This window comes from Gobius niger, assembly GCF_951799975.1.
Source record: "Gobius niger genome assembly, chromosome: 6".
Classification (NCBI taxonomy): domain Eukaryota; kingdom Metazoa; phylum Chordata; class Actinopteri; order Gobiiformes; family Gobiidae; genus Gobius; species Gobius niger.
In genome coordinates, this window is record NC_136857.1 from 30794538 (window position 1) to 30812533 (window position 17996).

General features: G+C 42.3%; 1 protein-coding gene across 1 annotated transcript in view; it reads left to right on the forward strand.

Moving 5' to 3' along the window:
• The first annotated feature begins 706 nt into the window (after positions 1 to 706).
• Positions 707 to 17996, forward strand: part of LOC306964138 (ornithine aminotransferase, mitochondrial-like) — a 32835-nt gene continuing 15545 nt past the window's right edge. The window contains exons 1-3 of the mRNA XM_079558051.1: positions 707 to 824; positions 13604 to 13798; positions 15036 to 15260. Coding sequence (XP_079414177.1) covers positions 13606 to 13798; positions 15036 to 15260 — 418 coding nt within the window. The 5' untranslated portion in view covers positions 707 to 824; positions 13604 to 13605. The remainder of the gene's footprint in view (positions 825 to 13603; positions 13799 to 15035; positions 15261 to 17996) is intronic.

Here is a 17996-nt window from a genome sequence, read left to right on the forward strand (position 1 = left end):
TATAAAAAAACATGAATCTAAAAGGAATTCCGTGGTGTATGGTGTACCACAAGGTTCAATTTTGGGACCATTATTATTTATTATTTATATTAATGATTTTGCTTCTGTTTCTACGACCACCTTTCCCGCTCTTTTTGCTGATGATACCAGTCAAAAAAAAAAAAAGCCGAACTGGGGGAAATGCACTCGTTAATGTTTTGGCGGGGGGTCAGAGGTTAAAATATGTATTTGTGGAAGTCACAATTACGCTAATTTGGGCCAGGCTGGTCAGAGTCCAGGGCTGTTTTTCAGTCCCAGTCTACCCCTGATGTGACCTGTATGATAAATGTACATAAATGCACTTTCATAATGACTTTCTGTCTGACCACAGGGGAACAGTAGGTTCACTAAAGTGGCAGTGCACATTACTGCATGTCCTTGGGCAAGACACCTAAACTTACATAACCTATGTTTGTATGTATGTTACTGCCGCGATGTGAGAAAATGCTTTTGAAAGTTACAATTTGCTCTTAGGATGTAAATGAATGGAGATTTGGCATTTTATTAGTTTCCTAGTGAAGGTCTTTGAGCAGACTGTCCTATAACCTGAAAATGCAAAAGAAAAACTGTAATTATGAATAAGAAAAGTAAAGTAAAGCGTGTCGCTCCGGCCCTGTTGCCTGCGCAGGTGTTCGCCTTGGCCCGTGTCCAATCAGCAGCCAGGTCCCCGTGCGCTCTCGCTATAAAGCGCGCGCGCGTGTGACAGTCAGTCCACACTCACCATCACACACACTGCACCTGCCGCGCGCCAACGGAACAGACCTGCCCCGCGCCGCTGCACACAGGTAAGCTCTGCTCTCACTCTCGATCCTTTCTACGATGATAAAACAGGAGATTTGAACTGTATGGACGCGGAGGTGCGCGCGCTGGGTAAAGTGGGAAGTGACAGTGAAAGGCAGCAGATGAGCCGCGCATTTCCCCCTCTCATTGTGAAGCTTAGTTCACCTCGATGTCGCAATGAAAATATGAAATCTACCCAAAGATGTGTTTCATTCCACGGCATCAGTAGATTTCTGTGGGACAATCGTAATCGTATCACTGGAGCAGTAAAGCTCATCCACACATGTCCAAGTCTGAAGTTTTTGTAGGATTTGTTGAAAAGTATCCCAGTACCCAGGACCGCGGGGGGATATTTTGGCTGCTTATTTCATATTTATTTAATATTGCCTGTAATGCATAGACGATCCACCAGGGGGTGCTGTAGTACCCTAAGCACCATGGGTTCCCAGGCCTTGCCAGTACCGGTCCAATCGACTTGTCCAGAAGTCCAGAGGTGGTAGAGTGGCCAATATTTACTCGAGTAAGAGTAACGTTACTTTGAAATCATTTTACTCAAGTATCAGTAAAAAGTAGTGGCTCAAATAATTCGACTCAAATAAAAGTAAAAAAGTGCTTGGATGAAATGTTGTATTGTGAGAGTTTCAGTCGTGACATCAATGGTGAGAAAAAACATGAAATAATGTAGAAAATACCACAAAAACATACACCACCTTTTACATGTAAAAGTAAAAACTCAAGCAAGAAACAGATACTTCATTTTAATATTACTCAAGTACAAGCAAAAAGTACTGTATGAAAAAAGACTTGCTTAAGTACATTTATTTCAAAGAGTTACTTGTGTAAATGTCACTGAGTACTACCCGCCTCATTAAGGCGAGACACTGCAGGTGAATAGGGAAACATTTTAAATGTACAGATATCAATTTGAAACTTCTGCTGTAGATTACATTGCAAGTTTTCTGTCATTTTATGTTTTCATATCAAAGCAAGGTGTTTTATGTCTAAAAATGCCCCAAATTTCCCATCTTTTCGGTGACGAAATCTGAATAATGGATTAACCTACATTAAATTGATGGTTTTATGTTATTAATAAATGAGTTAGCAAGACTTTTTCAGAGGGGATTTTGGATGTCTTGTTTAGTGTTACAATAAGCGGAGTGGAAAAATTAGTAAAAATGTATTTTCACCTTATTTTTTTGACATTCAAAACTCAATAAATCATATATTTAAAAAATCCCTCTGAAAAAATCTTCAAAACATTGTTCAGTCCAAGGCTGGAAAAGTCTTCAGGTGCTACTGACAGGAACATAGTGTCGCCACAATGAGAGAAAAATGCGTTTTGAGAAAAAGGCCCTTGAAATTGGGTTGTCCCATATAAACCTATGGGGAAGCATTGAATCAGCGCAATATTTAAATATGTTATTGTGAAGATCAGGTATATTTTTTTTACTAGGTGAAAGCTTATATCTTCAGAGACCAATATGGCCCAAAACCTGAAAACTGGAAATTGAGTTTTGCCTGTAGTGTCAGATAAACATCATAATAAGCTCCAAATATATCATCTGTACATTTATTCGCATTGTTTTGGTCAAATGTAATACTTTCTCCGTAAAAGGCTGCATTCAGAGTTTAGAGTGAGATGTTTTAAAATCAAAGCTTTACTTTTATTTTTAGCTTTAATGAGAAAGACCTATAAGGGGTCTGGAGGTCAGGTCTCTGAGGGACCGACATATTCCTCTACCTTTTGAGTATTCTGAAAAAGGTGTTGATAGTGTAAATATAACCAGGCGTCCCCTTTAGTTTTAAAATGTTCAGTATTCATTTGGATTCTGCAGCTTCTTGTTGGAAACGGGCGTGTAAACCTGTCGTCATGGTCTGCGCTTACACAATCTAACTTTGCTGTTTAACTCTCAGGCTGGGCGACGATGCAGTTTCTTCTAGAGGCCGATACCGATATGGGTTATTCTAAGGCTGATGCCAATCATTTGTGATGTTAATTGGCCGAGTTTTCGAAATGTCTGATCTATAATCCTGCAAAAACAAATACTTGGCCGCTCCAGCACTGGCCCATTTCATTGTATTACTTTGGGTGATCCAATTATAGTTTCTGTCCCAGCTTTGATTAGTTGTCGTTAGCAGTTTTGGTTATTGAGTCTGAGAAATAGGTTCAGTATCTCTCCTCTGAGTTTTAGAAATATTGATTGTGGTTTTCAATGTTTTTTTCCCCTCATATTTGCTGGTCTGCTAGTGACGTCACACTTAACAAACGTCTAGATTGAGAAATTGAAAATGGAGTTGCGTAACTAGGTTTTGTGGAGATAAATCCACAGACGGCGCACAGGAGAGCCGATCGTTTTTTTCCAATCGGCGATAAATGACCAAAAAAACAGTGACAGTAGATAACTTTAACCCTTTTCGAACAACTGCTAATAACACCTGCCCTTCGCTGATTGGTTTCCTTTGCGTATGTTCCGCTCGGGAAATGTGGTTGATGTCACGGTTACCAGACCTAACCTGCCTGCCTTTTGTCACATCTCCAGTTTCAAGTCTAAAATCAGGCACTTCTTCCACCACTGTAAATATCCAATATGAACAGAGCGTTCCCAATGGCTAAGGCTAAAACAAAACCTACCAGGAATACTAAACCAATGCGTCAGCCAGTGGAGCCAGTGGAAATGTACTGGGGCACGTGTGGAACGGATGTTGCAACGCGGATTGTTGTCTGACAGCTCTATCATTTTGTGGCCCTGTCTTTACAGAGAGGGTGCTTGTTAGATAATGCACCAACTGTCTGAAAGGTTGGGCTCGTCTTCCACTGGTGCTCAAGGTCTACGGCCAACTTCGATTTCATTCAGAAGGATCATTTCAGCTTTGCTCTTTAGTAGAGGCGCATCCAGCTTCTTTGCTTCTGATGCTGATGCTGGTGGTTTGAGTATCTGCAGGTCAGGCTCCTATTTTCTCCATTGTGGGATGCTACAGATCAATTATCTATCATATTTATGGATAAACTTATGGATCCAAGGACTTTTCCACGCTAAATGTCCTTTGGAATAGAGCGGGCGTTTAGGTTGAGCTGAGCATTACAAATAAATGAAGTACTAAGACAACCTTCAGTATGTGCACGCAGAGATTTGCATTCCCGTTGTTTGACTGCACTGGACAAGCCTTTCCCTGAGGAGTTGAGGCCTCGAGAATAGGCTAAATAACCAGAAAAAAATAGAAAAACAGGACTCACCCCCTGGAGAATTTAGAGCCTTTGATTTGGTGCATTGTTCAAACAAGTCTGGCAACAACACAACAAACTGTAAAAAGAGGGCATTTAGTGCTAAACTATTGCAAGAATCCCGTGCACTTCAGAACATGTTTGAAGAGGCCTCAGCTCCAGGGTTAGCCGGGGTTAGAGGAAGACCTCGCGGTCACAAATGGAGATTTAGGTCTCTCTCTGTAATTATGTAAATAGTCGCCGGGCTTTACACATGTAGTGGCAAGTTGCATTTGTGTTTTGTTTTGTTTTACCAGAGGAAGGATGCACACTACAGGAAATGTATGTGTGCTGACAGAAGTAGTATTTTTGATGAACCTCTGGTGTTGAAAATTCAGATTGAATGCCAGTTGCAATCAAGTTTACTACACTTTAATAACATACAGTATAAGGCTTTAAAGGGATGTTTCAGGATTTTTGACGTAGGGCCTCATTTCCTAGTTATCCAGAGTGTTGTTGATTTCTGGAGATTTTTTTTTTTTTTTGTAATTCAAACAGTTCTTACAGTATATTTGAAGAGTTTTGTGGTGCTAGGCTAGTGCAAGGCTAGTGGATTTCTATGGTATCAGCTAGCCTGCATTAAACACAGTCTGACCCACTCCACAATTGAATAATTTTGGCCATTTTGCAGTTAAAAGAACTTATATTTGAGCAGCATCGGCTTTGTGTTGGTATAAGGTACGCAGCGGCGGAGTGATCTGCTATAAAATAGTCCCTCAAAATGTGATTATTCATGTGATGCAAGGTCAGTTATATTCCAAAAATTATTCTATCGACACAGACATTTATATGGGTAGCCTGGTGTTATAAGTGATTTGCCCCAGGTGCACTGTGGAGTGCGTAAGACTGTTTTTAATGCAAGCTAGCTGATACCATAGAAATGCACTAGCCTAGCGCCACTTAACTCTTCAAATATAAGAACTGCATGAATTACAAAAAAAATATCTCCAGACATCAGCTCTGGATAACAAGGAAATGAGGCCCTATGTCAAAAATCCTGAAATATCCATTTAATTTGACCTAATGACTTTGAACGCCTCGTGGAAACCCTTTCAAATACTGTAGACATCGTGATGCTCCCGTTTGGTTTAAGAATTCTCTTGGTCCTTGGTCTTAGTCCTTGGCCAGTCCAAACCTGGGCCTCCTCCTGTAGAACTCAAATTCATGACGGCCGGCTGGTTGTTGTGGGATTCCCCAGATTCCTGACAAGTTTGGACAACAGGTTCCATGGTAGTAACCATGAGGAAAAGGGAAACTCACTCACAGCGGGGTGTTTCCTGGTCTGGTGTATCTTTAGGTGAGTTTGATCAGATACAGCCTCACTGTGCGCACTCTCAAATGCAAATCCTAAAATCCCTGGACCAACATCTCGGGACCCCCCACTGTGAAATGTATCAAGCACTTATAACTTCAGGTGCAAAACATTTCAAATCTGCTTTAGTGACTTTTGTTTTTGTTGGATACCATATTTTTGTATTTCTGTGTATTGCATAGGTTTCCTCCGGTTTCCCATACCACTAAAAACACGTATAGGTTCACCCATCACTGCTCCTACAGCTCACCCCTACGGCGCTGAGGATGGGTCAAATGCAGAGAGCAAACTTCCCTGATGGGGATCAACCCTAAACAGCCGAAGCTCCTCCTCGGTGCCGAAGTGAAAATCCCATTCAGAATCTCCATAGACGTTTAAAAGAACAATTGCAGCTAATAGGCCTGTGGTAACTCACGGACAGAAAACACACCATTTTAAACTGAATATTTACTTCATTATCTGCACGGTGGTCAGTAGCTAGCACAGAGATTAAACTCTCAATTTATAAAGATTATGAATCGGATTTTGAGTTCCGGCACCAGTCAGTCGGGGCATCGACTGTCGAGCTCCAAAAGACAATGTTCCCCTTTGGAGTCAAAGCCCCCTGCTGCTGCGCGGAGCAACAAACAACACCTGACATTGTAGGACCTTTACAGTGTGGGTTGACTCAGTTATTCTGTGTTGATGATGCTGTCGGGAACTCTGTGTTGTATGTGGGGACCATTCGTTTTTTTTTTTACTATTCTAAGATTGTGGAGAGACCTTGGATGAATTTGGATCTATTCTAAAAATGTTCAAGAGGATTTAGGAGTTTGTCCTTAATCAAATAATCAATTGTTGAAATTGTGTTTGGTGGTAGCCTGAGGATACAGAACGTAGGGCTGTGCAACGCGTACAAAATTAGCATAATCGAAAAAAAAGAAAAAAAAACTATTTAGTTATTTTTTTTGGCAAAGCAGAGTTGCATTATTTCATGGCACTGGGATTATTTTCACATTTCAGGTGCCATGGCTCATGCTTTTGCCTGACATATAAACAAACAGCGCTGTGTGATGATGTCATCAGGCCGCGCTGCTCAGTTTACTTGCGCAGGTGTGAGGGCGGGCCAGCAGGGGGCAGGTGTGAAACAGAGACCTCTCCTTAATCGAGGCAAACTTGAAATCATGTGTACTTTTATGACTCTTCAGAAAATATTCATATTAGTTTGTTTTTTTATTAATAAATATCTAAAGACTTTTTTTTAAAGGCAACAAATAATCGTTTGAATAATCGGGATTTCAATTATGACAAAAATAATCGTGATTATTATTTTTTCAATAATCGAGCAGCCCTAGCAGAGGGTTTCAGAACCTGCTCCATCCTGTGGCCAACACTGGATTCAAGACTTAACAGTCTTAACACTCTTCATTTAGTGCACGCGTGACAGAAATGTGGTAAAGTCATATCAGGAGTTTAAACCGTGTAAAGCAGAAGAAAATGGATGCATGGATGGAAGTTCTAAATGGTTTCTTCCGTTGTGTGTCCTCAGTGTCAGCTACTGTCAATTGACCTTTCGCAAAACCCAAACGATCATTGTCCAATCATACCTCAAAGCCGATAAACGAGCTGAAAAAACACTGCCTGCTAACATTAGAGCCGAGCTAATACTGCCTAACCTGGACTGGCCGTACGAGTTATACGTAAGGCTTAAGCCTGAGAGGTTACAGGTCGTAAGAATGAGAAAGCCGTAACTTTCAGACTGAAGTTAGAAGTGCACTCTGCTCCTGCTGGTTTAGCAAGCTCGCTAACTTAACAATGACGCTCATGTTTCAACACAAGATGAGAACTTACCCGGCAGTGTCAGTCCAATGACAGGTTGCATTGAAGGTATAGCTCCAGGGATTTTTTCATAACTTGAGGAAAAAGTACTGATACTACTGTTCAAGTAAAAGTTTGTCCATCAAAATTTGACCAGTATTTGCAATAGAAAATATTCAAATATTGAAATTAGAAAGAACTTTCCAGCTACAAAAGCACAAAGGCTGCATCATCCTTCTCATCATTGACCAGGAAATGCCTCATCATCAGCCGTGAAAAGGAGCATCCAAAAGAGTTCGGGATGTTCCTCAACAAACCCATACGGAGCTAAAAACTATCCCACAATCCACTGCTGGTCCCTGGAGGTTTCCAAACTCTATGAGTGTGAAATGATGGACAGTTTTGCTGCGTGACATTTGGTTGAATAAACATGAGCTTTGTCCTAAATATATGAAAGTATAAAGTATGCAGCATCTGAAAGTTTTATTAACTCCACTTCTGGCCGGAGCTAGCTAACATTTCGTAGGCTTTTGCGAAAGGTCATTTAGACCAATTAGACCATGTCGAGTCATCTTTTTGATTTGGCTGCATTTCCAAATGGCGTTTTCTTCTAAAGCACTCTAAAGCACTCTGAGGTGCTGCTACACAAATACATTTGCTTTACCTAAGTAAGGTCACCTGCCTTCCTGTATAGGCCTCGCTCCTAGGTGGGGTATTTGTTGAGTGATGCCACCTCTGGTATGAGACACAGCTCAGATGTTGGAATGCAGCCGAATGTTGTGCTAACCCCATCTTTTAGAAACTAGAAGGTCTTGGCTTTCAAATGCGATATCACACTAACATATAGGCCACAAACTCTCCAGTCAATACGCTTTGAGATTTGGATATGCATAATTGCAAACCCTAAGCTGGCAGGTAGCAGTTTAAAGGAACCGGCCACAGTTCTTCCATACTGTGATATGGTCTTTCCTGAGCTTAGACGAGTTGATACGTACCTGTCTGGTCTTTGTGCCCGTGGAAGAGCGTGGTAGCTTCCAGCTTTGGAGCCATAGGAATATACTGGGATAGGCCAAATGCTAACAACATCTTTGGTCGTTTTCCGTGACTGAGGGCACACACAAAGACCAGACAGGTACACATCACCTCGTCTAAGCTCAGGTAAGAACATATCTCAGTATGGAAAAACAGTGGCCTGTTCCTTTAAGAACATTATCTTGAACGTGGGCATGTAGTAATTTAATTCCAATTAGATTTTTGAAAGGGTTCTGTCATGGCTTTGAATGTGACAAAAATGGGTGATGTTTAATAACTGAGCAAAACACCACAAAATTCAGAAACAAGAAGAACTGAAGTAACAAAATCACACGGGACCCAGGGCGGACTTAGACAGCGGCTGTTTCTCACTTGGGAGGATCCTCGGTGTCTCGACCATCGCGAGTGCTCCGTTTGCCAGAGGCAGTAAGCTGAGTTTACTTCACAGTTTTCCCAGAGACACTGAGGTGTGGTTCTGTTTGAACGCTGCCGAGAACCGATGCTGAGGCCAGTGTTGATGCGTTTGTTCCCCGGGGACATTCACTGCATGTTCAAACAGAGTGGAGCTGGATGGGAGCGTTTGAGGGCAGAGGTGGCCTCAGTACTTCATTTCAATACTTCTTCAGTAAAAGTAAAGATGCAATTGCTCAAATATTAGTCCAGTGAAAGTAAAAGTGGCACAATCCAATGTTACTAAAAGATCCAATGATTATACAGTATGACGCTTGGCCTTTGTGCCGTTATAGTCCAACCAGGCGCGGCCCACTTTGGCAGATCTTTGTAGACTGTTAATGGATTTAGATGTTTAGTTCCACTTTAAGGTCAAACTCAAGTATTCACTGTACAGAATATTAAAGCATTCAAAGTACCCATTCTTAGTCATCAAAAACATGGCATTTCATTCCTAAATTCAGTATGGCAACACGATAGGGACAAACTTTCTTCCCTGTAGTGGTTCAGTGACATTGAACGTACGTCTGCAGCGCCATCTGCTGTTCTGGAGTGTGTATCATAACATTTTTACATTGGACAAAATAGGCAGTTCATTTTTGTAGCGGAGGATATATTTGTCTTTCAGATGGAGTGGAGTGAAAGTGCTCCGTTCTCATATTCCTCGAGTAAAGAACAGATCCACCAGAACCTTCTCTGCTCGAGAAAATGTATCATACAGTGAAATACCATAACAGTTATTGCGCACATAGACAAAGTGCAGCTCGTTATTGCACGTGAACTGGAATCAAAGGAGTTAGAGATGGAATGTTATAAAATCACTGTTACCATGGAGATCCGCCATGTTTGTGGGCACGAGCAAACATTTTCCCAGAGACTAACATTGGCTGAAAACAATATTAAAAGTGGAGAAAAAGCCATGGGACGAGTCACGACTGGTAAATCCATCTTAAAGGAAAAGGCCACAGTTCTTCCATCCTGAGATGTGTTCCATCTTCACTCCCGTTTGGAGCTATAGGAATATGCTGGGAGAGGCCAGATGCTAACAACATCTTAAGTCTTTTTGCGTGACTGAAGGCACACAGTTCTTCCATACTGTGATGTGTTCTTACCTGAGCTTAGACGAGTTGATACGTAACTGTCTGGTCTTTGTGCCCGTGGAAATGCTTGGTCTCTTCCAACTTCACCCCCGTTTGGAGCTGTAGGAATACTTTGGGAGAGGCCAAATGCTAACAACATCTTTGGTTGTTTTGCATGACTGAGGGCATGTACAAAGACCAGACAGGTACTCATCAACTCGTCTAAGCTCAGGTAAGAACATATCTCAGTATGGAAAAACAGTGGTCTGTTCCTTTAAGTCGGGTGCACTGCTACAACAAAACTTTGGACTATGATTCTTTGAACCATCGTACAGTGGCTCACTGTATTTTGGCTCTGGCTTACGATTTTAGAATCCCCACGTGGTGCAATGTGACATCTAGAAATCTTATGGGGAAAAAAAACGTATAGTGTACACCAGCCATAACACACTGCAGTGTCCAAATGTTTTAGTAGTTTTTTATGAGAAAGGCTTGCAACAGCTGCTTCCCGGACGTATTTGTTGTTCGGAGAGCATTTGGAAAGATCTAACTCTGGTTCAATCCGTTACACAGGGATAGAGAGAGGTGAAACTACATACAGGCTAGTGATGAACTGAAAGTAACTTGACCTCACTGCTGCCCCACGAGATGGTTTCTAAAAACTCCCTGAAACACAAACCTGCAAACCGATGCCCTCTCTGGTGATAATAAAAAGATGCCCAGAGACAAGGCAGAATACACTCTCGTCTAGATCTGCGGTAATCGGATCATCTTTTTGTTTTGTTTTTCTGCATTCTACTTGGAACGACCGGTACCTGCAGGGTCATGTTCACCGGCTGTAAAAAACTTCCGCTCGTATTGGTGTTAGAGGGATTTCAGGAACCGAGCACTGGTCAGCCTGACAGCGGACCGTGTGACTGAACAACGGGGGTCTTGGAAATGCGTTCGGGGCGGTATAGGTCTGAGACTCTGGGCCACAATAAACCACTTTAAACAGAGCCTTAACCATAAAACTGACTGACGAAATACATGCAAACAGAGATGACAACATACTTAACACAGTGCAGTATCGTGATATTATCCTCAAAGTCCTTCAGTAAAAAGAGAGTCGCCCGGGGGACAGGAAGAAGACCACTTCTCTTCCTCGTGGGGGTTGGTGTGCTTTTGGTGCACAGATTGTTGTCAGGTGAGGTCACCGCGCTGACAGACGACTTCCCTGGAGCCAAGTGCCGGGTAATCTCTGTTTAATCTCCCCACTAAAAAAGGTTTGTCCATTAAACCTGATCAGAGTCAGAACAAGATCAACATCCAGTGTGCCAAAACCAAAAACAGCACAAAGACAATCGGCATTTTTCTCCAAAAACAATGAAACTTTATATGTGAGAAGGGCAGGCCGTGGGTTAGAGCAGGCAACGTCAGGCCCGGGGGCCAAAACCGGCCCTCCATCATCCAACTCTGGCCCTGGAGATGATTTTGAGAAATATTATGCCCCAAATCAGAAATCAAATGCCTGTTACAGTACTCTAGAAGTGAAAAATACTGTCAATTCATTATAATGTCTTAGCAGAGCACCCTTTTAGGCTATAATCCTAAAAGAATACTCTAAGAATACCAAGAAATTACTTAAATCTACTTGAATTAAGAGATTAAATCTGAAGATTGAGTGGATTTGGTCTGGCCTTAAAGCAGATAAAACATATTCTTGCCAATGGAACAAGCACTCACTTTTTCAGATAATTTTGTTTAATTTCAAGTGAAAAAGAAATATTTTTTACAGTAAAAGTTTATTTGATTCCCAGTGGGATTTCTAATTGCTCAATTGTTTTTATCTTATCTTAGTTTAGTTCAAACCGACTCAAATTTATTAAAAAAAAAAAAAAAAAAAACTTCATCAAGCAATTTTAAGTAATTTATCTAATTTATGGCGGACATTTTTCCAGTGTATATGATGTACAACACTGGCATATGTAGAAAGTGATGCTTTGCTTCAATTGGTCCTGGCCCTTGGTCTTTTGACGATGAAATATCCTGGCCCCTCCACCGAGCAAACTTGCCTCCCCCTGGTTTAGTGTTCTCGGGGCCCGCAGATGGAGATGAGCTCCAAAAACTACAAATTACAAAGCATCGTTTCATATGCTGATTAATGCTCCTGTACATGGTCCCTGTCAAATCAGTTAAATTCACTAAACCTTTTTCCACCCACGGACCCCTTGAGACCAGGGGCGGACTGGCCATATGTCCATTCTGGAAGAGCACAGAAGGGCCACTGGCTCGAGGGCCACCGGTCCCGCCTCAACCGAGCTTTACCCAAATCTGAGGGCTGAAAAGAAAAGCATCAAAATAGCGACAAAAAGAGGATGAAAATATGAGAAAAACACAGACAAAAAAACACAACAAAAAATGATAGAAATAATAATTTTAAAAAAACAACAAAAATATGACAAAAATGTGGCGACGTGACGAAAAGTTTCCATCACTTTTGTAGGTCTTAGCTTTCAAATGAGGCGTTACATATTTGATCTCCAGTCGAGAACCTTGTAGATTTGGGTAAAGTATAAAAAAACATGAATCTAAAAGGAATTCCGTGGAGTGTGGTGTGCCACAAGGTTCAATTTTGGGACCATTATTATTTATTATTTATATTAATGATTTTGCTTCTGTTTCTACGACCACCTTTCACGTTCTTTTTGCTGATGATACCAATCAAAAAAATAATAATAAAAACCAAACTGGGGAAAATGCACTCGTTAGTGTTAAGGCGGGGGGTAAGAGGTTAATATGTATTTGTGGAAGTGCACATTTACGCTAATTTGGGCCAGGCTGGTCAGAGTCCAGGGCTGTTTTGCAGTCCCAGTCCGCCCCTGCTTGAGACCCCTTGGATCTCCTTATTTAATGGAGTCTGCACTGCACCACATAGGACTTTTGGGGGTGAGAGAGAGTTCTTATACCAAAGTGAGAGTGAGAGAGAGTTCTTATACCAAAGTGAGAGTGAGAGAGAGTTCTTTTGCCAAACTTTATCAAAATGATAATAGTAATAATGCATTAGTCTTACATACGCATGTTGAAGGTATTTGACCAAAATCCAATATGAAGTCTATGAGGAGCTGACCAAATACTTTTTTTTCCCCACTGTAATAATCTGACATCATTGTAAGACGTCCACCGGCAATACGGGCGTTTACAGACCAAAACTGAAACAGATTACTAATTTAGATCAAAGCGGAGCGCCTAAATGTGCGGCAGTTCACTGAGCCATTACAAAACTGAAATGAAAATATCATTAAACTAGTCCAGACTTATTCCTAATACTGAAGTCTACATTTTGCCTTCACCAGTTTAACGGTTCCATTTATTTATTACCAAGATCAGCTCTTAAAAATTCGGTCATTCAGTCTTATCCCTGTCCCAGGAAATGTCATGCTCCTTGATTTCATTATATTCAACACAATCTGAATATAATGAGATTGTATATAATGAGATTGGCATATTGTGATTGCAACACAATATGCCAAAGAAACCTGATGATTCTGCCCTATGCTAAATTCACAAAATGGATAAATACGAAACCATCGGACATGACATTTTGAGCAAAAATCTTCATTTGCTGTGCACCACCAACCGCTCATTCATGCGCTCCATTCATAAAGGGGACACAAAACCATTGGACAAGACAGACCAGTACGTCCATAAAGGAGATTTTGAGTCATACAGGGACTTTCCTGGTGAAATAGAGGTCAGATTTGAAAGACAAAATGAAAGTGGGCGTGCCTTTAATGTTTGGAGTAACATGTTTTATTGCGATGACCCTTCAGCCCAACATCTAACACTGTCCCAATCTCATGTGTGTTGCAGAGATGTTTCCCGTGAGCCGCCGCCTCTCCCAGACCACCCCTCTCCTCCTCCGGGCCTTGGCTCGGCCGGCCTCCTCAGCCCCGCCCCGGCTGCAGCCCGGGGGCGGCTCTACCTCCGAGGAGCTCTTCTCTCTGGAGCACAAGTATGGAGCTTGTATCTATAAGCCGGTCCCTGTCATCCTGGAGAGAGGAGAAGGTACGCACTGCAGAGCCGCACACACTAATACACCTCTAGGTCTCTTAGATGCTTAGAAGCTTATCACAGAGGTCAAGTGCAATGTGGAAGATTCAGTCACTGATGGAGGTGCTGTGAGACCAGTGTGAAATCTCCCTCTGAGATAACCCTGTCCAGGTCAGACTGTTTTTACTGCAGGCCAACTGATACCATAGACATGCATTAGCCTAGCGCCACTTAACTCTTCAAATATAAGAATTGCATGAATTACAAAAAATAATATCTCCAGAAATCAGCAACACTCTGGATAACTAGGAAATGAGGCCCTATGTCAAAAATCCTGAAATATCCCTTTAAACTGATGATTGGTTAATACAAGATATCGTGTATAATAATATAGATGGTATAGAACTAAAATGAGGTCTGAAACCGTCATTTGTGATAGCAACTGAAAGCACTGAAGCTGCAAAATACACACACGACGACCCCAAATGTCCGTCAGCGCTGGTGTGTGGAGCTTTTTACAAATCTGCTGCCAAAGCTCGTCAAATAAATGTAGCCATGTATTTATATTTCCACACATTGTCAGCATTTTAAGAAGGAAGATTGTCATCTGATTTTGAGTTGCTTACTTTTGATTACTTTTTGAAGACTTACCAAGGTGACTTTTTAATTTCTTCAAGATGATTTATGTGCTTAAAAAGAACTAATGAGTCATGTTTTAAAATGTAATATTTATTATGGTGGACTCATGCAAACAGTGAAACATCCGTTGTGTATAAACAAGCACCTATGGGGAAATAACTTAAAGGAATAGGCCACCGTTTTTACATACTGAGATATGTTCTTACCTTATCTTAGACAAGTTCTTTAGGACCTGTCTGGTCTTCCCCCGTGCCTTCTATCACGTAAACACAGCACAGACGGCGTTAGCATTTAGCCTCTCCCTCTCTCCTCTATAGCTCCAAACCAGGTCAAGATAGAAGCGACCAAGCTCTTCCACGTTTTCCCTATTTAAATATGGTTACGAGAAGTGTTACACTACTAAGTATAACTACACAAAATGAAACAATGTGGATTTTCTAAGAGGATAAAAGGGGGAACTATATTGTAAGGCGTAATAATACCAGGAGTAGTTTGACATCCGTGCATTAATATCTTCACTTTACTGCGCGGACGCCGAACTGCTCCTGGGAATCAAACAGCAGTTCCCCTGTGGTCAGAGGAGGCCAGACGAGTTGACTGTGCTTGTTTGCAGGTGTGTTTGTGTGGGACGTGGAAGGGCATCAGTACTACGACTTCCTGAGCGCGTGCAGCTCTCTGAACCACGGCCACAGACACCCGCGCATCCTCTCGGCGCTGCACGCTCAGACCGCCAAGCTCACCCAGACGTCCAGGGCCTTCCACAACAGCCTGCTGGGCCTGTACGAGGAGCACATCTGCAGGCTGTTCGGGTACGACAAGGTGCTGCCCACCAACACAGGTACGCTCCCCACACTGGTCACGCCAAACGGACGCTCCAAAAACAACACACCGGGTACAGCTCATTTGCCCGCAGCGCTTTGAGAACACGAACCTCTGCAGTTGAACAAAAGAAACAATAGGGCCATTTCTACAGCAGTGGAACAGGACAGACCGGAAAACACCCATGTGGGGTTTTCTGATGCTGATGTCAATGTTTGGTGATTTTGTATCGTACTCTTAATGTGGTGTAACACTATACCAGGATGACCAAAGTACATGTCAGAGTGCGTTTACATGTGCTCGAGATGTGGTGTTTATATGTCAACTGAAATCCCGCATTTACATGATAAAATAATGGAATTAAAGTTGGCAGCCTCCTGGTTTTGTCTTTTCAATCTAATTCAACGCACCTGTTTGAGAGCGCGGAGGAAAACCAGCCAACTTTAAATGATCGGCCACAGTTTTACATAAATCCAAATTACAACGCATTTTTCCATCTAAAATAATCCCTAGTTCTTCCATGGTTAAAATAAAAAACTCTGTTTTCTCTTGACTCCAGATATAGGAGCTCTTTTGACTCGCCGCCACCATGTTTGTTTAAGATTAATGGTGCATATATAACCGTGAAATAGCGCGCTTTTCAGTCATGTGACTTTTGTTTCTATAGTGGCCATTTTGAATACCGAAGTAGGTTTATGCTGTACTACAACATGTAACAATATCTCTACTGAAAGACGAAAATGAAAATGAAAGACAACTGATTGACAGTGACAATATTATTTACTCGTAATCATTGCTCAAGAAGAAAACAGTAAAAACACGGCCACAGAGACGCACATTTATGTGAAGAAACCAGTTGTAACATGTAAAGGCTAGGCGGTTGACTGCGAAAGCTAGAATGCACAGAAGATGGTTCGTCACGGAGCCTGGGTTGTGAATGATTATACCAGAGCCATGGAATTCAGTTTTAGTGTATTCTTCAAGCACATGAAGTAACAACAGGAGTACAGGAACACAAAATAGTTTGGACAGTTCGAGGGCGGAGCAACGCGCCGCCAACGAATGGGAGGGGAAAAGAAAACCCAAATAAAAGGGGAAAGGGGGAAAAAAAACCCGTCCCGATATGTCCCACGGCCGGAATAGAGTTCGAGTTGAGCGGTAATCCAGTTAGGGCAGAGTTCAAACGTATCGGATGGATGTGTGTTTTGCTTATCCTACCACATATAGGTCCGAGGGTTCGTAGCTCGCCATCTCGTTAGGAGTCCTCGAGTTGGGACGATCGAGAGTTCAAGAGTTCATGGGGTAGGATTGGACTTTGTTGGTTCCATACAAAAAACCTGACCTACAAGGCCAAAAACACAGGTTAAGTAACCTAGTTACTAAAGTAACCAACGAAATAAAGTAAATCAATATCAATAAATAAATAAATCAATATGCATAAACATACATGCTGAATGCAAATGCATATTACACTCATGTGTAATGATGTTACCCCACACTGTGAATTGTATCTGAAAGTTGTGTTCAGAATCAAAACAACTCAAATCACATTGAGAAAAATAATAAACAAAGTGCACCTTTAAATTCAGTGGTCGAATAATCCAAACACAAATGCAGAGTTTGGTATTCGAATTGGTATTGTGCAATATTCAGGAAAGGATCTACGTAGCTACGTTAAAATCAATGGGCTTCAATGGCCACCAAACATGTAACCATTTCAGCGGTAGTCACGAAAGTGACAAAAAACGCTCAAAACGGCAATAATTCTTTAGATTAGCGAAGAAGCTAATAGTTTAAAGCAATGCCTACAATTCGGCTTTCACGATAGAACAAACAAACAATTTACCTTTGAGTTTTAGAATGTTTAGCGCGGAGTCTCCAGGCGCGGCCCGACGTCTAAACACAGCGGAACCAGACAGGGGCTCTGGTTGAGGAACGGCAGCAACTATAGTCAAAGTAACGCTTCCGTGAGCAATCACACGGCAAAACGAGACATAATATAGGTTGAGAAGCGGATGGCAAAAGACTTACCTAGGATTCAGAACTTGAATCGCTAAGCTTGGAGCGTGTCGTTCATTTGTTTGGGGACGCCGAAATATCATGCCACAGCCACAGTGGAGACGGAGAGGAAGTGAACCCGCGTGACCCGTAACTTGTAGGAAGTTGGAAGTTTGGGGTGGCGCAGGAAGTGGACCCGCAAAAATAAAAGGCTCTACTAAATGCGGGTTACAGGTTCCCCCCCTATACTCATGTACGGCCTCGGACATGCAGGAGGCTGACAGCACACAGCGCCATCACAGGGAGCAGAGGTCGGAGGGGCCCCATCTAGTTGGAGAGCAGAGGCAAACACAGTGCTGAGCCCATGGAACAGGGACTGAATGCTATGCAGAAGCGGATTCCCAAGCGTCGAATACTGCAGGCGACTAGGCGGCCGACGAACTCGAACAGAACGTTGTGCTTGGGGTTCAGAGTCTGGGCTAGACAGTTCAGGTACAGGGGATGATTCGGAAGCACTTGAAAGGTTGACCGGCTCCTGAGCAGATACAGGTTCTGGATCAGAGGAGGTGCTTTCCTCTGGGGGCAGCTCAGGGCCATCAGCAGCATCAAAGCTAGAGTCATTCGAAAGTTCCGCATCCACACACTGCTCATGTGGTTCTGGGTCAGAGTCAATCGTAGGTTCAGGTCCAGACTCCACTATCCGTTCCACGTCAGCAGTTTCTTCAGAGGCAGGCTGTGAACGCTGGCCAGGTGGAAT